We start from the raw sequence: 27,294 nt of genomic DNA, 5'->3' as shown, positions 1-27,294 counted from the left end.
GGCAACCAATTTCTGATTTATTTAACTAGGCAAGTCAGTTAATAACAAATTCTTATTTACAATGACGGACTACCAGGGAACAGTGAACATTCTGAACTGCCTTGTTCAGAATGATAGATTTTTACCTTGTCAGCTCGGGGATTCGAACTAGCAACCTTTCATCACTGGCCCAACGCTCTAACCACTTGGTTACCTGCCACCGCAACCAGTAACAGGATCTCTCTCTCTCTGTCTGTCTGTCTTGTCTGTCTTGTCTGTCTGTCTGTCTGTCTCTCTCTCTGTCTTTCTTTCTCTCTGTCTTTCTCTCTGACTTTCTCTCTGACATCTCTCTCTGTCTTTCTCTCTGACATCTCTCTCTGACATCTCTCTGAGATCTCTCTCTGTCTTTCTCTCTGACATCTCTCTCTGTCTTTCTCTCTGTCTCTCTCTCTAAGAGATACTAGAGTGGTTATTTATGTTGCTGTTCTTCTCTGCTGTTCCCTCATATTAATTATCCCCCAGCCAAGGCGCTTGGTAGACACACACACGTTTGTTTCAGACCATTCTCTTGCGAAATACGCCAAGGGGTGCCGATTCTGCTGGTACCGGATTAGATTTGGACTGGACGAAGTGTGAAAGAAATGCCGTCCACTATAGGGGCACCATGAGCGCCTATTACCTTCCAGTAGGCTGGCGGCTTGCTAGGGCATTGTGAACGGGAATGGTGGATGGGAGTTTAAGCAGCACTCTGTGGCTCCAAAAGTTGTGTGTTCAATCCCAGTGCTAGATACTAGTTTTCCCTAACCTTAATCTTAACCCCTAACTCTAACTCTAAAACTGAACCTAACCCCAAAGCCTAATTCTAACTCTATACCTAAGCCTAAAATAGCCTTTTCCTTGTGGGGACCGGCGACATGTCCCACTTGTCCGATGGTCCTTGTTTTACTATCCTTGTGAGGACTTCTAGTACCCACAAGGATAGTAAAACCAAACCATACACAGACAGACACAGACACTGAGACTAGAGTCCTGCATTGGGTTGGATATCCGCAGTTCACCACGGTTGACTTGAAAAAATATCAGCTGACGGGGGTAATGAAAAAATATCAGCTGACGGGGGTAATGAAAAAATATCAGCTGACGGGAGTAATGAAAAAATATCAGCTGACGGGGGTAATGAAAAAATATCAGCTGACGGGGTAATGAAAAAATATCAGCTGACGGGGGTAATGAAAAAATATCAGCTGACGGGGGTAATGAAAAAATATCAGCTGACGGGGGTAATGAAAAAATATCAGCTGACGGGGGTAATGAAAAAATATCAGCTGACGGGGGTAATGAAAAAATATCAGCTGACGGGGGTAATGAAAAAATATCAGCTGATGGGGTAATGAAAAAATATCAGCTGGCGGGGGTAATGAAAAAATATCAGCTGACGGGGGTAATGAAAAAATATCAGCTGACGGGGGTAATGAAAAAATATCAGCTGACGGGGGTAATGAAAAAATATCAGCTGACAGGAGTAATGAAAAAATTATTTCTTACGGAACAGAACAATTTCGGGTCGGAAATGTTTTAAATCAAGAGAATAGATTTTTTGCGTTTTGCATTTGTCATTTGTGCTCCCTCTCCGGCCTCTAGGTCACCAGGCTGCTCGTTATGGCGCACACCTGTCACCATCGTTACACGTACCTGCGCGTCATCAGACTCACCTGGACTCCATCACTTCCCTGATTACCTTCCCTATATATGTCACTCCCTTTGGTTCCTTCCCTACATATGTCCCTCTCTTTGGTTCCTTCCCTACATATGTCCCTCTCTTTGGTTCCTTCCCTACATATGTCCCTCTCTTTGGTTCCTTCCCTACATATGTCCCTCTCTTTGGTTCCTTCCCTACATATGTCCCTCTCTTTGGTTCCTTCCCTACATATGTCCCTCTCTTTGGTTCCTTCCCTACATATGTCCCTCTCTTTGGTTCCTTCCCTACATATGTCCCTCTCTTTGGTTCCTTCCCTACATATGTCCCTCTCTTTGGTTCCTTCCCCAGGCGTCATTGTTTTGTTTCAGTTTCATGTGTGTGTGCTGTTAGTGTTTCTTGTTTTGTATTATGTTGTGTTTATTTTATTAAAACACTCCCTCCCTGAACTTGCTTCCCGACTCTCAGCGCACATCGTTACAGCATTGTGTTGCAAATTAAATTCTGTGAGCGGCGAGGCAGACAGGCTACCAGACACAGAGTGGATCAGGGAACTGTGCATTGTTTGTGTGTTGCTGGAAGTTATATTTCACACCCTGCACACTACCACCACTGTATAAACGGTATCTGAAAGCCCCTATACACCCATGTCCCCATTAGACTTACAGATCTACTACACCTCCACCCATAATCCAATATCAAACTGATATTATGGTGTTGATTCTACAGGTATGGCCTAAAGTTGTTCTTGATGGAGAAACATTCATTGACTTTCTTGTTCTACCTCTCTCACTCTTCTTCTCCTGTGTGTGTGTGTGTGTGTGTGTGTGTGTGTGTGTGTGTGTGTGTGTGTGTGTGTGTGTGTGTGTGTGTGTGTGGTGTGTCTGAAGACATCCGTGACCGCAGGAAGAAGCCGGTGATGCTGTTCATTCACGGCGGCTCCTACATGGAAGGAACCGGAAACATGTTTGACGCCAGCGTCCTCGCCGCCTACGGCAACGTCATCGTGGTCTCTATGAACTATCGTCTGGGCGTACTCGGTAAGATCTGATTACTTCTTTATCTACACACACACTCACACGTGTACGCACACACACTGTTTCGCAGTTATATGAAATAGACGATTTCCTCCATCTGGTGATGGGAAAAGATTTTGAAGGAGAAATGCAATACAGAGGAAATATCTCCCATCCTCTCAACTATCTGTTTTCTCCAAGGTTTCTACACAGAATTCCACTGTTGATTGCTCTTGTCTGCAGAGTTCCTCTGATGTAAGGCTTGGCATCGATTGATCTGGTCTGATGCAAGTGCTCTGTGCGTAGACCGAGTCAGAGTGTGCTCCCTGTAAATATATTTATTTTTACAAGACAGAAATATTGGAGCGAGGCATAGTCATGCAAATTGAAGTTGGCCCAGGCATCTTTATAGGGTCAGAAATATACTTCCCTATTTTTCACTTTAACTGCACATCAACTCAGAGCAGAGCAGAGCAGAGCAACAGAACATATATCACTTATATTTCATCTTACAAAAGTAGAAGTAGATAAAAATCCAGTCGGTTTATTAAGGCCTATCACACTGTGATGCAACTGCATGCTAGGTCGCAGTTGTAAATGAGAACTTGTTCTCAACTGGCCTACCTGGTTAAATAAAGAACATGTTGTACTTTATTAAGGCCTATCACACTGTGATGCATGCTGTACTTTATTAAGGCCTATATATCTTGAAACCAGCCCATAGGGTACTGTAATAGAGATATTCATTGAGTGTACAAAACATTAGGACATCTTTCCATGACATAGACTGACCAGGTGAAAGTTATGATCCCTTATTGATGTCACTTGTTGAAGGGGAGTTGACCGGTGTTGACGACGGGGAGGAGTCAGTTGTCGATGACTGGGAGGAGATGGGTGTCACTGATGGGGAGGAGACGGGTGTCGATGGCGGGGAGGAGACGGGTGTCGATGGCGGGGAGGAGACGGGTGTCGATGATGGGAAGGAGTCAGTTGTCTATGACGGGGAGGAGACGGGTGTCGATGACTGGGAGGAGATGGGTGTCAATGATGGGGAGGAGACGGGTGTCGATGATGGGGAGGAGACGGGTGTCGATGACTGGGAGGAGATGGGTGTCGATGACTGGGAGGAGATGGGTGTCAATGATGGGGAGGAGACGGGTGTCGATGATGGGGAGGAGACGGGTGTCTATGAAGGGGAGGAGACAGGTGTCTATGAAGGGGAGGAGACGGGTGTCGATGATGGGGAGGAGACGGGTGTCGATGACTGGGAGGAGATGGGTGTCGATGACTGGGAGGAGATGGGTGTCAATGATGGGGAGGAGACGGGTGTCAATGATGGGGAGGAGACAGGTGTCTATGAAGGGGAGGAGACGGGTGTCGATGATGGGGAGGAGACGGGTGTCGATGACTGGGAGGAGATGGGTGTCGATGACTGGGAGGAGATGGGTGTCAATGATGGGGAGGAGACGGATGTCGATGGCGGGGAGGAGACGGGTGTCGATGATGGGGAGGAGCCGGGTGAAGATGATGGGGAGGAGACGGGTGTCTATGAAGGGGAGGAGACAGGTGTCGATGATGGGAAGGAGTCAGTTGTCTATGACGGGGAGGAGACGGGTGTCGATGATGGGGAGGAGACAGGTGTCGATGATGGGGAGGAGTCAGTTGTCTATGACGGGGAGGAGACGGATGTCGATGACGGGGAGGAGACGGGTGTAGATGACGGGGAGGAGACGGGTGTCTATGACGGGGAGGAGATGTGTGTCAATGATGGGGAGGAGACGGGTGTCGATGGCGGGGAGGAGACGGGTGTCGATGATGGGGAGGAGACGTGTGTCGATGATGGGGAGGAGACGGGTGTCTATGAAGGGGAGGAGACAGGTGTCGATGATGGGGAGGAGTCAGTTGTCTATGACGGGGAGGAGACGGGTGTCGATGATGGGGAGGAGTCGGGTGTCGATGATGGGGAGGAGTCAGTTATCTATGACGGGGAGGAGACGGGTGTCGATGATGTGGAGGAGTCAGTTATCTATGACGGGGAGGAGACGGGTGTCGATGATGGGGAGGAGACGGGTGTCGATGATGGGAGGAGACAGGTGTCTATGACAGGGAGGAGACGGGTGTCGATGGTGGGGAGGAGACGGGTGTCGATGATGGGGAGGAGTCAGTTGTCTATGACGGGGAGGAGACAGGTGTCTATGACGGGGAGGAGACAGGTGTCTATGACGGGGAGGAGACGGGTGTCGATGATGGGGAGGAGACGTGTGTCGATGACGGGGAGGAGACGGGTGTCTATGACGGGGAGGAGATGTGTGTCAATGATGGGGAGGAGAACGGGTGTCGATGGCGGGGAGGAGACGGGTGTCGATGATGGGGAGGAGACGTGTGTCGATGATGGGGAGGAGACGGGTGTCTATGAAGGGGAGGAGACAGGTGTCGATGATGGGGAGGAGTCAGTTGTCTATGACGGGGAGGACACGGGTGTCGATGATGGGGAGGAGACAGGTGCAGATGACGGGGAGGAGACAGGTGTCTATGACGGGGAGGAGACAGGTGTCGATGACGGGGTGGAGACGGGTGTCGATGATGGGGAGGAGACGGGTGTCGATGATGGGGAGGAGACGGGTGTCGATGATGGGGAGGAGACGGGTGTCGATGATGGGGAGGAGACGGGTGTCTATGATGGGGAGGAGACAGGTGTCGATGGCGGGGAGGAGACGGGTGTAGATGATGGGGAGGAGCCGGGTGTAGATGATGGGGAGGAGACGGGTGTCTATGAAGGGGAGGAGACAGGTGTCGATGATGGGAAGGAGTCAGTTGTCTATGACGGGGAGGAGACGGGTGTCTATGACGGGGAGGAGATGTGTGTCAATGATGGGGAGGAGACGGGTGTCGATGGCGGGGAGGAGACGGGTGTCGATGATGGGGAGGAGACGTGTGTCGATGACGGGGAGGAGACGGGTGTCTATGACGGGGAGGAGATGTGTGTCAATGATGGGGAGGAGAACGGGTGTCGATGGCGGGGAGGAGACGGGTGTCGATGATGGGGAGGAGACGTGTGTCGATGATGGGGAGGAGACGGGTGTCTATGAAGGGGAGGAGACAGGTGTCGATGATGGGGAGGAGTCAGTTGTCTATGACGGGGAGGACACGGGTGTCGATGATGGGGAGGAGATGGGTGTCGATGATGGGGAGGAGTCGGGTGTCGATGATGGGGAGGAGTCAGTTATCTATGACGGGGAGGAGACGGGTGTCGATGATGGGGAGGAGACGGGTGTAGATGATGGGGAGGAGTCAGTTATCTATGACGGGGAGGAGCCGGGTGTAGATGATGGGGAGGAGACGGGTGTCGATGATGGGGAGGAGTCGGGTGTCGATGATGGGGAGGAGTCAGTTATCTATGACGGGGAGGAGACGGGTGTCGATGATGGGGAGGAGACAGGTGTCGATGATGGGGAGGAGACGGGTGTCGATGATGGGGAGGAGACAGGTGTCTATGACAGGGAGGAGACGGGTGTCGATGGTGGGGAGGAGACGGGTGTCGATGATGGGGAGGAGACAGGTGTCGATGGCGGGGAGGAGACGGGTGTAGATGAGGGGGAGGAGACTGATGTAGATGAAGGGGAGGAGACAGGTGTAGATGAAGGGGAGGAGACAGGTGTCAATGACGGGGAGGAGGCAGGTGTCGATGAGGGGGAGGAGACATATGTAGATGATGGGGAGGAGACAGCTGTAGATGAAGGGGAGGAGACAGGTGTAGATGAAGGGGAGGAGACATATGTAGATGATGGGGAGGAGACAGGTGCAGATGACGGGGAGGAGACAGGTGTCGATGAAGGGGAGGAGACAGGTGTCTATGACGGGGAGGAGACAGGTGTCTATGACGGGGAGGAGACGGGTGTCGATGACGGGGAGGAGACGGGTGTCTATGAAGGGGAGGAGTCAGTTGTCGTTGACGGAGAGGAGACAGGTTTTTAATGTAACAACAGACACAATAATGCTTAGAAAAGTCTGAAAGCTGCCTGTATCATACATTACCTGTAACTGTCAGTTTTATAGAGACACACTAACACACATGCAAAGTTGATGATTTGAGCATTTATTTGACACAGTTTCACTTTATTTAATATATCCAATGCGATGAATGACATATTAATGTGAAATTTTGTATGTGTGTGTGTGTGTAAGTGCATGCGAATCTCTGTGTGTGTGTGTGTGTGTGTGTGTGTGTGTGTCCATCCTAAATATTGTAGGAGGTTGTAAGGCTCTCTGTGTGTGTTTTCAGTTCAGACGCTGAACATGGTGATTTGGAATGGCCTGTATGTTCATTATTAATACAGAAGTGCACAAGATTGCAGTAACATTTGCGTAACCTAGGGCGTGAGTGTTTGTTTGTGTGTGCGTGCGTTCAGGCGCTTGTGTGTGTGTTCATCCCTGTGTTATTCTCTTTTTCTCCCACTTTCACACATACACACACACACACACATCGATATTGGGTAAATGAAGGGTAGAGTCCCTGTCAGTCAGTGAGGTTGCAGTTCTTCCCGTGTTAGCCTGGCTCCTTCCCACTCCTGTTCTGCTCCTGTTACGGTGGTACAGACCATTTTAAGGATGAATCCTGACTTTCACTTAGAGCCTGAGTGATCACTGCACCTAGGTTTGTCTCTGAAACAACATGTCTAGTGTCTGGTGATTTATCCCAGCTCCAGTTGAGCCCTACCCTGCAATACACCCCCCGTAACATTAGCTGTATACCCTGCAATACACCCCCCATAACATTAGCTGTATACCCTACAATACACCCCCCATAGCATTATCTGTATACCCTACAATACACCCCCCATAACATTAGCTGTATACCCTGCCATACATCCCCTTTGAACATTAGCTGTATACCCTACAATACACCCCCCGTAATATTAGCTGTATACCCTACAATACACCCCCCATAACATTAGCTGTATACCCTGCCATACATCCCCTTTGAACATTAGCTGTATACCCTACAATACACCCCCCGTAATATTAGCTGTATACCCTACAATACACCCCCCCCCCATGACATTAGCTGCATACCCTACAATACACCCCCCATAACATTAGCTGTATACCATTCAATTTCCCCAGATAACATTAGCTGTATACCATTCCATTTCCCCAGATAACATTAGCTGTATACCATTCAATTCCCCCAGATAACATTAGCTGTATACCATTCAATTCCCCTAGATAACAATAGCTGTATACCATTCAATTCCCCTAGATAACAATAGCTGTATACCATTCAATTCCCCCAGATAACATTAGCTGTATACCATTCAATTCCCCCAGATAACATTAGCTGTATACCATTCAATTCCCGCCGATAACATTAGCTGTATACCATTCAATTCCCCTAGATAACAATAGCTGTATACCATTCAATTCCCCCAGATAAAATTTAGCTGTATACCATTCAATTCCCCCAGATAACATTAGCTGTATACCATTCAATTCCCCCAGATAACATTAGCTGTATACCATTCAATTCCCCCAGATAACATTAGCTGTATACCATTCAATTCCCCCAGATAACATTAGCTGTATACCATTTAATTCCCCCCATAACATTAGCTGTATACCATTCAATTCCCCCCGATAACATTAGCTGTATACCATTCAATTCCCCCAGATAACATTAGCTGTATACCATTCAATTCCCCCAGATAACATTAGCTGTATACCATTCAATTCCCCCAGATAACATTAGCTGCATGCCATTTAATTCCCCCCGATAACATTAGCTGTATACCATTTAATTCCCCCAGATAACATTAGCTGCATGCCATTTAATTCCCCCCATAACGTTAGCTGTATACCATTCAATTCCCCCAGATAACATTAGCTGCATGCCATTTAATTCCCCCCATAACGTTAGTTGTATACCATTCAATTCCCCCAGATAACATTAGCTGTATACCATTCAATTCCCCCCGATAACATTAGCTGTATACCATTCAATTCCCCCAGATAACATTAGCTGCATGCCATTTAATTCCCCCCATAACGTTAGCTGTATACCATTTAATTCCCCCAGATAACATTAGCTGTATACCATTCAATTCCCCCCGATAACATTAGCTGCATACCATTCAATTCCCCCAGATAACATTAGCTGCATGCCATTTAATTCCCCCCATAACGTTAGCTGTATACCATTTAATTCCCCCAGATAACATTAGCTGTATACCATTCAATTCCCCCCGATAACATTAGCTGTATACCATTCAATTCCCCCAGATAACAATAGCTGTATACCATTCAATTCCCCCAGATAACATTAGCTGTATACCATTCAATTCCCCTAGATAACATTAGCTGTATACCATTTAATCCCCCCCCCCCCATAACATTAGCTGTATACCATTTAATTCCCCCTATAACATTAGCTGTATACCATTCAAATCCCCCCGAAAGCATTAGCTGCACACCATTCAATTCCCCCCATAAAATCAGCTGTATACAATTTAATTCCCCCCATAACATTAGCTGTATACCAGAGGGTTAAATACACAACATGTAATGAGGGAATTGAGACCCCCCCATAACATTAGCTGTACACCATTCAATTCCCCTATAATATTAGCTGTATACCATTCAATTCCCCCAGATAACATTAGCTGTATACCATTCAATTACCCTAGAATATTAGCTGTATACCATTCAATTCCCCTATAACATTAGCTGTATACCATTCAATTCCCCCAGATAACATTAGCTGTATACCATTCAATTCCCCCAGATAACATTAGCTGTATACCATTCAATTCCCCCAGATAACATTAGCTGTATACCATTCAATTCCCCCAGATAACATTAGCTGTATACCATTCAATTCCCCTAGATAACATTAGCTGCATGCCATTTAATTCCCCCCATAACGTTAGCTGTATACCATTCAATTCCCCTAGATAACAATAGCTGTATACCATTCAATTCCCCTAGATAACATTAGCTGTATACCATTCAATTCCCCTAGATAACATTAGCTGTATACCATTCAATTCCCCTAGATAACATTAGCTGTATACCATTCAATTCCCCTAGATAACAATAGCTGTATACCATTCAATTCCCCTAGATAACATTAGCTGTATACCATTCAATTCCCCCCGATAACATTAGCTGCATACCATTCAATTCCCCCCCGATAACATTAGCTGTATACCATTCAATTCCCCCCGATAACATTAGCTGTATACCATTCAATTCCCCTAGATAACATTAGCTGTATACCATTCAATTCCCCTAGATAACAATAGCTGTATACCATTCAATTCCCCTAGATAACATTAGCTGTATACCATTCAATTCCCCCCGATAACATTAGCTGCATACCATTCAATTCCCCCCCGATAACATTAGCTGTATACCATTCAATTCCCCCCGATAACATTAGCTGTATACCATTCAATTCCCCCCGATAACATTAGCTGCATACCATTAAATCCACCCCCCCCCCATAACATTAGCTGCATACCATTAAATCCCCCCCCCCATAACATTAGCTGCATACCATTAAATCCACCCCCCCATAACATTAGCTGCATATCATTAAATCCACCCCCCCCATAACATTAGCTGCATACCATTAAATCCCCCCCCCATAACATTAGCTGTATACCATTCAATTCCCCCCGATAACATTAGCTGTATACCATTCAATTCCCCCAGATAACAATAGCTGTATACCATTCAATTCCCCCCATAACATTAGCTGTATACCATTCAATTCCCCCCATAACATTAGCTGTATACCATTCAATTCCCCCCATAACATTAGCTGTATACCATTCAATTCCCCTAGATAACATTAGCTGTATACCATTCAATTCCCCCCCGATAACATTAGCTGTATACGATTCAATTCCCCCAGATAACATTAGCTGTATACCATTCAATTTCCCCAGATAACATTAGCTGTATACCATTCAATTCCCCCAGATAACATTAGCTGTATACCATTCAATTCCCCCAGATAACATTAGCTGTATACCATTCAATTCCCCCAGATAACATTAGCTGTATACCATTCAATTCCCCCCATAACATTAGCTGTATACCATTCAATTCCCCTAGATAACATTAGCTGTATACCATTCAATTCCCCCCCGATAACATTAGCTGTATACCATTCAATTCCCCCAGATAACATTAGCTGTATACCATTCAATTTCCCCAGATAACATTAGCTGTATACCATTCAATTCCCCCAGATAACATTAGCTGTATACCATTCAATTCCCCCAGATAACATTAGCTGTATACCATTCAATTCCCCCCCAATAACATTAGCTGTATACCATTCAATTCCCCCCCATAACATTAGCTGTATACCATTCAATTCCCCCCCATAACATTAGCTGTATACCATTCAATTCCCCCAGATAACATTAGCTGTATACCATTCAATTCCCCCCCGATAACATTAGCTGTATACCATTCAATTCCCCCCCATAACATTAGCTACATTATATAACATCTACGGAAGCCTTCATGGTTTTGAAACATGAACAGCTCCAGCGCTTATATTTCTCCTTGTCTCCACATCCATCTCTGACCAGGTGAGTTTAATCACACGTCCTCTACCCTCTCCTTCCCTCCTCCATCCCTCATCTCCCTGTACCAGTGTCTGTCTGTGTGATGTCATGTTTTAACCGGTTCGATCTCTGACTCTGATTCAAAACACCTCTCAACCCCCCCCTCTGTCTGTAGCATTGATTACATTTACAGTATGTGTGTGTGTTTTGTGTGTGTGTGTGTGTGTGTGTGTGTGAGAGAAAGAGAAAGAGAGAACAAACCCCTCACCTCCATCACTCCGACTCTCTGATTGAAGCCATGACCCAGCATCTTGTCGCCAGGGACAATGGCGATTACCATGGTAATACCACGGTAATTACACCACACTACTAAGCTACAGTAGCCTGGCGCCAGAGTTTGGAAATTCACAGAAGAATGGCTCTTTGTAGCTTTTAGCTTCACAGTAGCATTTTAGTGTTAAAGCGCTACACTGGCTTGGTCTATACAGTGGCTATCGCAATATAGCTAGCGCTACTTTTCAATACACAAGCCACAGAATGGACACCATGTAGGAAGCTCATACATACTGTTGAAGTTGGAAGATTACATGCACAAAGTTTTTGTGTCATTTTTGTGATTATTTCACTTATAATTCACTGTATCACAATTCCAGCGGGTCAGTAGTTTACATACACTAAGTTGACTGTGACTTTAAACAGCTTGGAAAATTCCAGAAATTGATGTCATGGCTTTAGAAGCTTCTGATAGGCTAATTTTCATAATTTGAGTCAATTGGAGGTGTACCTATGGATGTATTTCAAGGCCTACCTTCAAACTCAGTGCCCCTTTACTTGACATCATGGGAAAATCAAAAGAAATCAGCCAAGACCTCAGACGAAGAATTGTAGACCTCCACATGTCTGGTTCATCCTTGGGAGCAATTTCAAAATGCCTGAAGGTACCACGTTCAGCTGTACAAACAATAGTACGCAAGTATAAACACCATGGGACCACGCAGCCGTCATACCACTCAGGAAGGAGACGCGTTCTGTCTCCTAGAGAGGAATGTACTTTGGTGCGAGAAATGCAAATCAAACCCAGAACAACAGCAAAGGACATTGTGAAGATGCTGGAGGAAACAGGTACAAAAGTATCTATATCCACAGTGAAACGAGTCCTATAACGTCATAACCTGAAAGGCCGCTCAGCAAGGAAGAAGCAACTGCTCCAAAACAACCATAAAAAAGCCAGACTGCGGTTTGCAGCTGCACATGGGGACAAAGATCGTACTTTTTGTAGGAATGTCCTCTGGTCTGATGAAACAAAAATAGAACTGTTTGGCCATAATGACCATCGTTATGTTTGGAGGAAAAAGGGGGAAGCTTGCAAGCCGAAGAACACCATGCGAACTGTGAAGCATGGAGGTGGCAGCATCATGTTGTGGGGGTGCTTTGCAGAAAAATTTGTGAGCAGAATTGAAAAAGCGTGTGCGAGCAAGGAGGCCTACAAACCTGTTTAAGTTACACCAGCTCTGTCAGGAGGAATGGTCCAGAATTCACCCAAATTATTGTGGAAGGCTCCCTGAAACGTTTGACCCAAGTTAAACAATTTAAAGGCAATGCTACCAAATACTAATTGAGTGTATGTAAACGTCTGACCCACCGGGAATGTGATGAAATAAATATAAGCTTAAATAAATAATTCTCTCTACTATTCTGACATTTCACATTCTTAAAATAAAGTGGTGACTGACAGACCTAACTGACCTAAGACAGGGAATTTTTACTAGGATTAAATGTCAGGAATTGTGAAAAACTGAGTTTAAATGTATTTGGCTAAGGTGTATGTAAACTTCAGACTTCAACTGTTTGTTAATAGCTCTTAGCTTTACAATAACTAGTTTGTGCTACACTGGCCGACTCTATGCTATCGCTACATTCCAACACAAGCCACATAGGAATATGTTAACAGCTTTTAGCGTTACAGTAGCCTGTTAGCACTGTAGCACGCTAGCTGGCCTGCCTGGGTCTACCCTGAGGGAATTCCTCATAGCGCTGCTGTGTGACTAGCGCCTGTCGTGCTAGCGCGTGACCCTTGCCTCTGTGTTGCCTTAGTGACGCATACGTACAGTACGTACATCACTTCAACTGGAGCAAGATTATTTATTTTTTAAATCCACTACCTCTATGAGATCTGGGACTCCTCTGAGAGAAAGAGGTGGATGTAGAGAGAAATCATCTATTTAGAGACAAACTTTGTAGAAGAGAAAAGGAGACAGGATGTTAAGCTAGTGTCATGTTTGCGTGACGTGTGTGTGTGTGTCTGTGCGTGTGTGGACAGAGCGAGAGGAGATGAATGGACAGAGGGGAAAAGAAAGCATTGAGAGATGAGATGGAGGGGGTAGTGGGAGAGAGGGAGAGAAGAGAGGGGGAAAGGAGAGACGAGAGAGGCTGCATTTGCCTGTGATGCTAAAAATAAATCCTGCAGAGCTGCTTTTTAAATCTGCAGTGAAGCACACATTCATTCTCAATTATACAATATGGGCCAGAACAGGGACACACACACAGAATACACTTACTATTACCCACAGACATTCTGTTCAAAGGTCTGGTGATGGTATCCCATCCAGAATATCGGCGCAGACACACACACGCACGCACACACCGCAGCGTCAACTGAATTCGTATTCAGGACACTACCTAGTGAGAGAAAGGCTATGTCCATGCTGTAGTTGGGGGTCTCTCAGTGTGTGTGTGTGTGTGTGTGTGTGTGTGTCTGTGACAGTGGGTTCTATGGACCAGACTGTTGTGAAATCTGTCCTGACAGGACTAGAGGAGATATTAAGATGCCAGCAGAAATAACTCCCAAAACCTTCCTCTACAGACACACACACACCTGTTCTTCTTCCTAACCCAGACCATCCTGACCGTCTCCATGGCAACCCCGGGCAGACTTGATAAGCCAAAGTCCTATTGACTGGGCTGAGAGATGGAGAGGAGAGAGATGAAAAGGAGAGAGAACAGAGTGTAACTGAGAACGAGGGCTAGGTCTGGAAATGGAGAGGAAGGAGGATGCAGAAAAGCAGAGAGAGATGACAGTAATAACTAGGCAGATTTGTTTTCTGCGAGAAGAGATTAGCACCTCCGCTGGCCTGAATGAGACACCCACACATGAAGACACACACAGACACGGGCACACGCACGATTACTTCCCTCCGCTCCCTTTTCTCCCACCGGTGATGTCACGTCTGTCGTTCCCCTCCATTGTTCACCTGACACTGTTTCACCTCTGAGTGTCCCTGTCCTCTCCTCTACCTTCCCTTTCCTCCCCTCTATTCTTCCTCTCCTTTCCTCTCCTCTACCTTCCCTTTCTCCCCCTCTCCTTTACCTTCTTTTTCTCCTCTCCCCTCCCCTCTCTACTCCTCCCTTATCTCGCTCCTATTCTCCTCCATTTCTTCTCACCTCCCCTCTCTACCCCTCCCTTATCTCGCTCCTATTCTCCTCCATTTCTTCTCCCCTCCCCTCTCTACCCCTCCCTTATCTCGCTCCTATTCTCCTCCATTTCTTCTCCCCTCCCCTCTCTACTCCTCCCTTATCTCGCTCCTATTCTCCTCCATTTCTTCTCCCCTCCCCTCTCTACTCCTCCCTTATCTTGCTCCTATTCTCCTCCATTTCTTCTCACCTCCCCTCTCTACCCCTCCCTTATCTCGCTCCTATTCTCCTCCATTTCTTCTCACCTCCCCTCTCTACCCCTCCCTTATCTCGCTCCTATTCTCCTCCATTTCTTCTCACCTCCCCTCTCTACTCCCTCATCTCACCCTATTCTCCTCCATTTCTTCTCCCCTCCCCTCTCTACTCCTCCCTTATCTCGCTCCTATTCTCCTCCATTTCTTCTCACCTCCCCTCTCTACCCCTCCCTTATCTCGCTCCTATTCTCCTCCATTTCTTCTCACCTCCCCTCTCTACCCCTCCCTTATCTCGCTCCTATTCTCCTCCATTTCTTCTCCCCTCCCCTCTCTACTCCCTCATCTCACTCCTATTCTCCTCCATTTCTTCTCCCCTCCCCTCTCTACTCCTCCCTTATCTCGCTCCTATTCTCCTCCCCTCCCCTCTCTACTCCTCCCTTATCTCGCTCCTATTCTCCTCTATTTCTTCTCACCTCCCCTCTCTACTCCTCCCTCATCTCGCTCCTATTCTCCTCCATTTCTTCTCCCCTCCCCTCTCTACTCCTCATCTCCTATTGTCCTCCATTTCTTCTCCCCTCCCCTCTCTACTCCTCATCTCCTATTCTCCTCCATTTCTTCTCCCCTCCCCTCTCTACTTCTCATCTCCTATTCTCCTCCATTTCTTCTCCCCTCCCCTCTCTACTCCTCATCTCCTATTCTCCTCCATTTCTTCTCCCCTCCCCTCTCTACTCCTCATCTCCTATTCTCCTCCATTTCTTCTCCCCTCCCCTCTCTACTCCTCATCTCCTATTCTCCTCCATTTCTTCTCCCCTCCCCTCTCTACTCCTCATCTCATATTCTCCTCCATTTCTTCTCCCCTCCCCTCTCTACTCCTCATCTCCTATTCTCCTCCATTTCTTCTCCCCCCCTCTCTACTCCTCATCTCCTATTCTCCTCCATTTCTTCTCCCCTCCCCTCTCTACTCCTCATCTCCTATTCTCCTCCATTTCTTCTCCCCTCCCCTCCCCTCTCTCCTCCTCATCTCCTATTCTCCTCCATTTCTTCTCCCCTCTCCTCTCTACTCCTCATCTCCTATTCTCCTCCATTTCTTCTCCCCTCCCCTCTTTACTCCTCATCTCCAATTCTCCTCCATTTCTTCTCCCCTCCCCTCCCCTCTCTACTCCTCATCTCCTATTCTCCTCCATTTCTTCTCCCCTCCACCCTCTTTAGACCCCGTCTGTTGTTCTGTTTCTCTCATCCGTTCATTCTTTCCACCCTAATTTTTCTCCTCAAGGTCCCGCCATTTCTCTGTCCCCATCTCCATCAAGGTCCCTCCATTTCTCTGTCCCTGTCTCCCTCAAGGTTCCTCCATTTTTCTGTCCCTGTCTCCCTCACTGTCCCTCCATTTCTCTGTCCCCTTCTCCATCACTGTCCCTCCATTTCTCTGTCCCTGTCTCCCTCACTGTTCCTCCATTTCTCTGTCCCTGTCTCCCTCACTGTCCCTCCATTTCTCTGTCCCTGTCTCCCTCACTGTCCTTCCAATTATCTGTCCCTGTCTCCCTCACTGTCCCTCCATTTCTCTGTCCCCTTCTCCCTCACTGTCCCTCCATTTCTCTGTCCCTGTCTCCCTCACTGTCCCTCCATTTCTCTGTCCCTGTCTCCCTCACTGTCCCTCCATTTCTCTGTTCCTGTCTCCCTCACTGTTCTTCCAATTATCTGTCCCTGTCTCCCTCACTGTCCCTCCATTTCTCTGTCCCCGTCTCCCTCACTGTCCCTCCATTTCTCTGTCCCTGTCTCCCTCACTGTCCTTCAAATTCTCTGTCCCTGTCTCCCTCACTGTCACTCCATTTCTCTGTCCCCGTCTCCCTCACTGTCCCTCCATTTTTCTGTCCCTGTCTCCCTCACCTTCCCTCCATTTCTCTGTCCCCGTCTCCCTCACCGTCCCTCCATTTCTCTGTCCCTGTCTCCCTCACTGTCACTCCATTTCTCTGTCCCTGTCTCACACACTGTCACTCCATTTCTCTGTCCCTGTCTCCCTCACTGTCCCTCCATTTCTCTGTCCCTGTCTCCCTCACTGTCCCTCCATTTCTCTGTCCCTGTCTCCCTCAATGTCCCTTCAATTATCTGTCCGCGTCTCCCTCACTGTCACTCCATTTCCCTGTCCCTGTCTCCCTCACTGTCCTTCCAATTCTCTGTCCCCGTCTCCCTCACTGTCACTCCATTTCCCTGTCCCTGTCTCCCTCACTGTCCTTCCAATTCTCTGTCCCTGTCTCCCTCACTGTCCCTCCATTTCTCTGTCCCTGTCTCCCTCACTGTCCTTCCAGTTCTCTGTCCCCGTCTCCCTCACTGTCCCTCCAATTCCCCTTCCCCGTCTCCCTCACTGTCCCTCCAATTATCTGTCCCTGTCTCCCTCACTGTCCTTCCATTTCTCTGTCCCTGTCTCCCTCACTGTCCCTCCATTTCTCTGTCCCTGTCTCCCTCACTGTCCTTCCATTTCTCTGTCCCTGTCTCCCTCACCTTCCCTCCATTTCTCTGTCCCCGTCTCCCTCACCGTCCCTCCATTTCTCTGTCCCTGTCTCCCTCACTGTCACTCCATTTCTCTGTCCCTGTCTCACACACTGTCACTCCATTTCTCTGTCCCTGTCTCCCTCACTGTCCCTCCATTTCTCTGTCCCTGTCTCCCTCACTGTCCCTCCATTTCTCTGTCCCTGTCTCCCTCAATGTCCCTTCAATTATCTGTCCCTACTCCCTCACTGTCACTCCATTTCCCTGTCCCTGTCTCCCTCACTGTCCTTCCAATTCTCTGTCCCCGTCTCCCTCACTGTCACTCCATTTCCCTGTCCCTGTCTCCCTCACTGTCCTTCCAATTCTCTGTCCCTGTCTCCCTCACTGTCCCTCCATTTCTCTGTCCCGGTCTCCCTCACTGTCCTTCCATTTCTCTGTCCCTGTCTCCCTCACTGTCCCTCCATTTCTCTGTCCCTGTCTCCCTCACTGTCCTTCCATTTCTCTGTCCCTGTCTCCCTCACCTTCCCTCCATTTCTCTGTCCCCGTCTCCCTCACCGTCCCTCCATTTCTCTGTCCCTGTCTCCCTCACTGTCACTCCATTTCTCTGTCCCTGTCTCACACACTGTCACTCCATTTCTCTGTCCCTGTCTCCCTCACTGTCCCTCCATTTCTCTGTCCCTGTCTCCCTCACTGTCCCTCCATTTCTCTGTCCCTGTCTCCCTCAATGTCCCTTCAATTATCTGTCCCTACTCCCTCACTGTCACTCCATTTCCCTGTCCCTGTCTCCCTCACTGTCCTTCCAATTCTCTGTCCCCGTCTCCCTCACTGTCACTCCATTTCCCTGTCCCTGTCTCCCTCACTGTCCTTCCAATTCTCTGTCCCTGTCTCCCTCACTGTCCCTCCATTTCTCTGTCCCGGTCTCCCTCACTGTCCTTCCATTTCTCTGTCCCTGTCTCCCTCACTGTCCCTCCATTTCTCTGTCCCTGTCTCCCTCACTGTCCTTCCATTTCTCTGTCCCTGTCTCCCTCACCTTCCCTCCATTTCTCTGTCCCCGTCTCCCTCACCGTCCCTCCATTTCTCTGTCCCTGTCTCCCTCACTGTCACTCCATTTCTCTGTCCCTGTCTCACACACTGTCACTCCATTTCTCTGTCCCTGTCTCCCTCACTGTCCCTCCATTTCTCTGTCCCTGTCTCCCTCACTGTCCCTCCATTTCTCTGTCCCTGTCTCCCTCAATGTCCCTTCAATTATCTGTCCCTACTCCCTCACTGTCACTCCATTTCCCTGTCCCTGTCTCCCTCACTGTCCTTCCAATTCTCTGTCCCCGTCTCCCTCACTGTCACTCCATTTCCCTGTCCCTGTCTCCCTCACTGTCCTTCCAATTCTCTGTCCCTGTCTCCCTCACTGTCCCTCCATTTCTCTGTCCCGGTCTCCCTCACTGTCCTTCCAGTTCTCTGTCCCCGTCTCCCTCACTGTCCCTCCAATTCCCCTTCCCCGTCTCCCTCACTGTCCCTCCAATGATCTGTCCCTGTCTCCCTCACTGTCCTTCCAATTCTCTGTCCCCGTCTCCCTCACTGTCCCTCCAATTATCTGTCCCCGTCTCCCTCACTGTCCCTCCAATTCTCTGTCCCCGTCTCCCTCACTGCCCCTCCAATTATCTGTCCCCGTCTCCCTCACTGTCCCTCCAATTCTCTGTCCCTGTCTCCCTCACTGTCCTTCCATTTCTCTGTCCCTGTCTCCCTCACTGTCCCTCCATTTCTCTGTCCCTGTCTCCCTCACTGTCCTTCCATTTCTCTGTCCCTGTCTCCCTCACTGTTCCTCCAATTCTCTGTCCCCGTCTCCCTCACTGTCCCTCCATTTCTCTGTCCCTGTCTCCCTCACTGTCCTTCCAATTCTCTGTCCCTGTCTCCCTCACTGTCCAGTCTAAATGATGACCGATTAGTGAGATTATGTGTCACATCTCCAACACCTTGTCTTTCTAAGTGGAGCTACATGGTACATAATAGCAGGACATACATCATCAACTAGAGACTGACACTCACTGAATCATCCCCTGGACTGTTAGATGGTGAGCTCTTTCTATGTCCCATTAACAAGTCAGACTGTAAGCTAGTGTGTGTCTCTAATGGTGCCCTATTCCATATGAAGTGCACTGCTTTTGTCCAGGGCCCATAGAACTGCGGTCAAATGTAGTGCACCATATTGGGAATAGCATGCATTTGGGACACAACCCTACTGCAGCCTCTGACCTCTCGTGTGTGGCTGTGTAAATAGTTATCTCGATACTATTGAGCTAGTCGTGGATGTCTGTTAATGTGACTTATCACCACAGAAATCCATTATGAGTGAACAGTTATTCATGTCCATGTGTTTACATTGTAAGCATAGCTAATGTCCCGGCTGCTACAGCTTCAATACAGGACTAGAAGATCCTGAGCATCTGATCATTCACCTCATCACCTCTCCTTCCTCACACCATGACCCTGCCTCCCCCTCTCTCCCCTGCCTCCCTCTCTCTCCCCTGCCTCCCCCTCTCTCCCTGCCTCCCTCTCTCTCCCCTGCCTCCCCCTCTCTCCCCTGCCTTCCTCTCTCTCCCCTGCCTCCTCTCTCTTCCCTGCCTCCCCCTCTGTCCCCTGCCTCCCTCTCTCTCCCCTGCCTCCCATCTCTCCCCTGCCTCCCTCTCTCTCCCCTGCCTCCCCCTCTCTCCCCTGCCTCCCCCTCTCTCCCCTGCCTCCCCCTCTCTCCCCTGCCTCCCTCTCTCTCCCCTGCCTCCCCCTTTCTCCCCTGTCTCCCTCTCTCCTATCCTGGCTGTTTTCCTCTCAAATCAATTCAAATCACATTTTATTTGTCACATACACATGGTTAGCAGATGTTAATGCGAGTGTAGCGAAAATCTTGTGCTTCTAGTTCCGAGTAATCTAACCTAACAATTCCAAAACTACTACCTTATACACACAAGTGTAAAAGGATAAAGAATATGTACATAAAGATATATGAATGAGTGATGGTACAGAACGGCATAGGCAAGATGCAGTAGATGGTATCGAGTACAGTATATACACATTTGAGATGAGTAATGTAGGGTATGTAAACATTATATGAAGTGGCATTGTTTAAAGTGGCTAGAGATACATTTTTTACATCAATTTTTCCATTATTAAAGTTGCTGGAGTTGAGTCAGTATGTTGGCAGCAGCCACTCAATGTTAGTGATGGCTGTTTAACAGTCTGTTGGCCTTGAGATAGAAGCTGTTTTTCAGTCTGCTTTGATGCATCTGTACTAACCTCGCCTTCTGGATGATAGCGGGGTGATCAGGCAGTGGCTCGGGTGGTTGTTGTCCTTGATGATCTTTATGGCCTTCCTGTGACATCGGGTGGTGTAGGTGTCCTGGAGGGCAGGTAGTTTGCCCCCGGTGATGTGTTGTGCAGACCTCACTACCCTCTGGAGAGCCTTACGGTTGTGGGCGGAGCAGTTGCCGTACCAGGCGGTGATACAGCCCGACAGGATGCTCTCGATTGTGCATCTGTAAAAGTTTGTGAGTGCTTTTGGTGACAAGCCGAATACCTTCAGCCTCCAGAGGTTGGAGAGGCGCTGCTGCGCCTTCTTCACCACGCTGTCTGTGTGGGTGGACCAATTCAGTTTGTCCGTGATATGTACACAGAGGAACTTAAAACGTACTACCCTCTCCACTACTGTCCCATCGATGTGGATAGGGTGTTGCTCCCTCTGCTGTTTCCTGAAGTCTACAACCATCTCCTTTGTTTTGTGACGTTGAGTGTGAGGTTATTTTCCTGACACCACACTCCGAGGGCCCTCACCTCCCTGTAGGGCGTCTCGTCGTTGTTGGTAATCAAGCCTACCACTGTAGTGTCATCTGCAAACTTAATGATTGAGTTGGAGGCGTGCATTGCCACGCAGTCGTGGGTGAACAGGGAGTACAGGAGAGGGCTCTGAACGCACCCCTGTGGGGCCCCAGTGTTGAGGATCAGTGGGGTGGAGATGTTTTTACCTACCCTCAACACCTGGAGGCGGCCCGTCAGGAAGGATAGTCGTTTAGCTCAGTTACCTTATCTTTCTTGGGAACAGGAACAATGGTGGCCCTCTTGAAGCATGTGGGAACAGCAGACTGGGATAAGAATTGATTGAATATGTCCGTAAACACACCAGCCAGCTGGTCTGCGCATGCTCTGAGGACGCGGCTGGGGATGCTGTCTGGGCCTGCAGCCTTGCCTTGCGGTTTCTGGTTTGGGAATGTATTAATAGTTGCTGTGGGTACGACATCGCCGATGCACTTGCAAATAAACTCGCTCACCAAATCAGCATATTCGTCAATGTTGTTGTTTGAAGCAATGCGGAACATATCCCAATCCACGTGATCGAAGCAATCTTGAAGCGTGGAATCAGATTGGTCAGACCAGCGTTGAACAGATCTGAGCGCGGGATCTTCCTGTTGTAGTCTCTGTCTATAGGCAGGGAGCAACTAAATGGAGTCGTGGTCAGCTTTCCCGAAAGGAAGGCGGGGGAGGGCCTTATATGCATCGCGGAAGTTAGAATAACAATGATACAGGGTTTTACCAGCCCTGGTAGCACAATCGATATGCTGATAGAATTTAGGGAGTCTTGTTTTCAGATTAGCCTGGGGACCCAGGCAGCGGGCCCCCGGCAGGAGGGAGACTCTGGCAGCTCCGGACAGGAGGGAGACTCTAGCAGCTCCGGACAGGAGGGAGACTCTGGCAGTTCCCGACAGGAGGGAGACTCTGGCAGCTCCCGACAGGAGGGAGACTATGGCAGCTCCGGACAGGAGGCAGGCACAGGACTCACCGGACTGGGAGACACACAGGAGACCTGGCTCTGGGAGCAGGCACAGGACTCACCGGGCTTGGGAGACATCCAGGAGGCCTCTTCCTTGGCCGAGGCACCGGATACACTGGGCCGTGGAGGCGCACTGGTGGTCTCGAGCGCAGAGCTGGCCCCACCCGTTCTGGCTGGATGCCAGCTTCCACCCGGCAAATGCGGGACGTGGCACTGAGCACACCGGCCTGTGAATGCTCCGCCTCGACACCGTGAGCATCACCCCATAGCACGGGGCCTGACCAGTCCCATGCTCCCCACGGTAAGCACGGGGAGTTGGCTCAGGTCTGCTTCCTGACTCTGCCACACTCCCTGTGTGCCCCCCACAAACTTTTTTGGGGCTGCCTCTCGGGCTTCCTTGCCAGCCGTGTTCCCACATACCGCTGGTTCCTTTCTCCGGCTGCCTCTGCTCTCCTAGCTGCCTCCACCTGTTCCCATGGAAGGCGACCCCTTCCCTCCAGGATCTCCTCCCATGTGTAGACTCGCTTGCCATCCAGAACGTCCTCCCTTGTCCAGGAGTCCACCTTACCATGCTGCTTGGTCCATTGGTGGTGGGAAGTTCTGTCACGGCTGGCTGAAAGACTGGACCAAGGTACAGCATGGTAAGCGTACATTTTCTCTTTATTAAAAATGACGCAGACAAAACAAAGAACAAAAACAAACCGTGAAGCTTTGGACTATGTGCCCTGAACAAAGTCTAAGTTAACTTCCCACAAAACAGGTGGGGGAAAAGGGTACTTTAGTATTGTTCTCAATCAGAGACAACGATAGACAGCTGCCTCTGATTGAGAACCACACCCGGCCAAACTCATAGAAATAGAAAATCATTGAACATAGACTGCCCACCCAAATCACACCCTGACCAAACCAAAATAGAGACATAAAACACTCTCTGCGGTCAGGGCGTGACAGTGGTTTCCAGTTGACATAGAGTCAAATAAAGTTTGTTCAGGCTGTGTCTGCTTGGGGGGGAATATATGCGGCTGTGATTATAATCGAAGAGAATTCTCTTGGTAGATAATGCGGTCGACATTTGATTGTGAGGAAGTCAGGTGAACAGAAGGACTTGAGTTCCTGTATGTTGTTATGATCACACCACATCTCTTTAATCATAAGGCATACACCCCCGCCGCTCTTCTTACCAGAAAGATGCTTGTTTCTGTCGGTGCGATGCGTGAAGAAACCAGCTGGCTGCACTGATTCCATTAGCGTGTCTCGAGTGAGCCATGTTTCCGTGAAGCAAAAAACGTTAGTCTCTTATGTCTCTCTGGAATGCTACCCTTGCTCGGATTTCATCTATCTTGTTGTCAAGAGACTGGACATTGGCGAGTAGTATGCTCGGGAGCGGTGCGCGATGTGCCCGTCTCCTGAGCCTGACCAGAAGGGTGATTCATCTGCCGCTTTTACGGCGTTGTTGTTTTGGTTCGCCGGCTGGGATCCGATCCATTGTCCTGGGTGGTGGGCAAAACAGAGGATCCGCTTCGGGAAAGTCATATTCCTGGTCGTAATGATGGTGAGTTGACGTTGCTCTTATATCCAGTAGTTCCTCCTGACTGTATGTAATAAAACCTAAGATTACCTGGGGTACCAATGTAAGAAATAACAAAATACTGCATAGTTTCCTAGGAACGCGAAGCGAGGCGGCCATCTCTGTCGGCGCCGGAAGAGAGTCTGACTCTGTTGGAGATCCAGCTGTCTCTCTCCCTCTCTGGCCCCCATAAAGTTCAGCTCCACTGGGCCACAGTTGGGCTCATCTCCGCCGCTCTCTCTCTCTCTCTCCCAGACCTCCACCCAGCCATCAGCACTGCTATGACCCATCAGCCTCACTATGCTACCTAACACCTGGGGCTGGTGAGAGGAGAGGAGAGGAGAGGAGAGAGAGTGTGTGTGTGTGTACATATGTGTTTGCATGCGGCCAAATGTGTGCATTAGTTATGTCACACACCCACAGACACACACACACAGACACATTAACAATTGGTGATAACACTCATTTGCATGTTGAGAGCTGAAGGACAAGGTAAAGTATGTGACCAATGGCTGCCGCGTGATTGGTTGGGGCTACTATGATTGACAGGGAAAGACCCCTCCTTACTTAACTCATGATAACCCTCCATATAATATACAGTAGAGAGAAGAGGACGCTAGACATACACAGACCTACAGATCACAAGGCTGAAGACAGCCAGACAGCTAAGGACGGGGTGGAGGATGGAAAGTTACTCATGCGTTCCACACACAAGCTGTCCCTCATCCCTCTCCAGCCTAGTAACAGCTGTTAGGAGAGCTTCTAGGGCCAGGCCACACCTGCTCTTTCTCTCTCTCTTTCTCTCTCTCCTCTGCCCTAGCTATCTTTCTGTCTCTCCATGCTCCAGCCTCTGCTCCAGCCTGCCCCTACTCCCTGTCCCCAGGAACAGCATCTCTGTGGTCGGCCGTGACCAGAGGCATGCCCCCCCTGCGCTCCACCACCCGCTCCTCCATACAGAGGACATGCTATGGGTTTCTCAGATACACAGCTGTAGTTATAGCCTTTACCCGGTCTCGCACACACACACACACACACACACACACACACACACACACACACACACACACACACACACACACACACACACACACACACACACACACACACACACCTTCATGCAAATCACAGCTAGGTGATTACACGGGCAGAGCAGTGCTGTAATTAAACCAGGTTAAATTGTGGAGTTAAATCATGTACACAAACTAGTGTTGCACGGTAACACAAAACTCCGATACTCTTTTACACTACAACATCAAAAACGGTTCGGTAATAGAATTTAGTTCTACTAAATGTGTCTCACATTTGGAAATCAACTAAATGGTTTGAAATTATTCCCAAATGAATTCACATTCCTAGTTTATCATAAGACATGAACATAATGCATCAGTGACTCGTATTCCCTGCAACTATCTGAAGAGGAACCAGCAATGGAATGCCCCTGTCTGTGTGAGTGTATGGTGCTCGTATGTCTTCCACTTAGTGCAGCCTTTAGCGATGCTATTGATAACGGTCTTCTAGTAGATGGAAAGGCTTTCCCAAAAACCTTCTCAATGAAATAGTAACTACAAAGTAGCCGATGTCTACCTGGCAGAATCATGATCAGTTCTGTAGTTGCCATGGCGCCCTAGAGGCAGCCTATGCAGAGAGCTCAGGTAAATATGTACATATATAATCAGTGTTCTTAATTTAGTTTTTATTTTATCAGCTGTTTTGTTTTTGATAACATTGAGTTGTATTGGGTATTTCTGGTGATTTTGACACACAGCTTTGCAGATGGACTGGCAGGTCAACTCATTTTGGCTTGCCTAGCTAGCTAGCTGGCTAATTGTTTTTGTTCGAATGATGCATCTGGCAGGGATGCAAACTGGTGAGAGCCAACAAAAAGGTGAGACTCCCCCCCCCCCCCCCCCCCCCCCACTGAAACATGCAAAAAATCCCTGCTTGGGGGAAATACATGTTTTAACTAATTAAACAACAAAGAATACTAGCTACATGATCAATCTCTGTGTGTAAAATAAAAAGTGCTTAATGTTCTTAAATTGAACATTTATGTAACTAGGCAAGTCAGTTAAGAACACATTCCTATTTTAAATGACGGCCTACCGGGGAACAGTGGGTTAACTGCCTTGTTCAGGGGCAGAACAACAGATTTTTACCTTGTCAGCTCGGGGATTCGATCCAGCAAACTTTCAGTTACGAGTCCAACACTCTAACTACTAGGCTACTTGAGGCCCCCGATGTGAACCAAACTCACAGCTAAAAAATGTAAAGAAAGCAATCCAATGTTATTTGTTGCCTAGACTTTACTGCAAATGACACTTTAGAGAAAAAACAATACACTAATATTTCAGTTAGCCATGACAGCCTTTATAATAGAACGCTTGTGACCACACACATCTAAATATTGCACTTGGGGAAAACACATCTTAAAGTAGAAATAGAATGAAACAAACAGACATTCTATTTTTGCTCTATTATAGTGGCCACTACAGCAGACATCGATCAAGTGCACAAGGCTACATGTGTGCAAAAATAACGTTCACTGAGTAAAAAAATTCAATCATCCCCCCTCAATCACTCAGTCGCAAGTGTTACTGTCAAGTTCAACACAACAAAAGCAATATTTGTGGGCTACACTGCACATTATTACATTGTACACTTTCTGCCTGTGGACATCTGTTCTACAATGTTCCAGCAGAGCCTGATACACTTTGTTGGCATAACGGATCTCTTTCAGGCAGAGAGGACATCTGGCATACCCCTTTCATCCACTGACTGAAAAAGAGAGAAATAGGGAAAGTGTGTGGTGTTCCTTTCACCTCTACAGTGGCATCCAACTTAAGCCCGGCCCAGCTACAGCTACACTTGATCCCTGAATCCACTTGTTTAACAAGCAACGCCTCATTTTCACCTAATTCTCTCATTCTGAAAATTAACCACATACTGTAGAGGGAAAACATTAGTTCATAGATAGTAGTTAGTTCGTTAGATAGTTAGCATTTCACACAGATTGCCAGGGTCCAGTAAGCAACTAATGCATTATAACTTGAGGAGTTACTGCAAGGAGTCATATACCAGTTAATACTATAGCGAATTGGTTAGGTTACTAACGTTAGCTCATCTGATGTTGTAACGTTAGGTAGCTAATGTTAGCTGTCTGGCTTTATTAGCCAGCTAATTTTCACACCATAAACTCAATTATTTGATCAGTTAAGTTGGCTAATGTTGCTCAACATTTCTCTGGCTAGCTAACAGAGAATTCGACCCAGCTAGCAAGATATTTAACAATGCTAACAATACTTGTTCCACCACACTTTCTCCCTCACCTCAAACTTTCTAAATGGCAGTTGTTTTTCGGTTACAGCTCATGATGTACACTTCATCACCTTCTCACCCCTTGTCTCCGTGGTCAGGCTTCTCACCTAGTTTCCCTCTTCATTATCATCATAGGAGGCGCTGCTGTAAGTTAACTGGCAAACTGCCTTTCCACTCTCCCGCTGT

General features: G+C 48.0%; 1 protein-coding gene across 2 annotated transcripts in view; it reads left to right on the top strand.

Annotated features, from left to right (window-relative positions):
• The window catches only part of nlgn2a (neuroligin 2a), a 265,221-nt gene that overhangs the window by 166,111 nt on the left and 71,816 nt on the right, over positions 1-27,294 (top strand). For both annotated transcript variants that reach the window (XM_036987501.2, XM_036987502.2), the window contains exon 4: positions 2,566-2,715. In XM_036987501.2, coding sequence (XP_036843396.1) covers positions 2,566-2,715 — 150 coding nt within the window. The remainder of the gene's footprint in view (positions 1-2,565; positions 2,716-27,294) is intronic.

The sequence above is a fragment of the Oncorhynchus mykiss genome, chromosome 9, assembly GCF_057628025.1.
Source record: "Oncorhynchus mykiss isolate SJ-2025 chromosome 9, ASM5762802v1, whole genome shotgun sequence".
NCBI classification, from domain to species: domain Eukaryota; kingdom Metazoa; phylum Chordata; class Actinopteri; order Salmoniformes; family Salmonidae; genus Oncorhynchus; species Oncorhynchus mykiss.
This window is presented reverse-complemented; position numbering and strand designations above follow the sequence as displayed.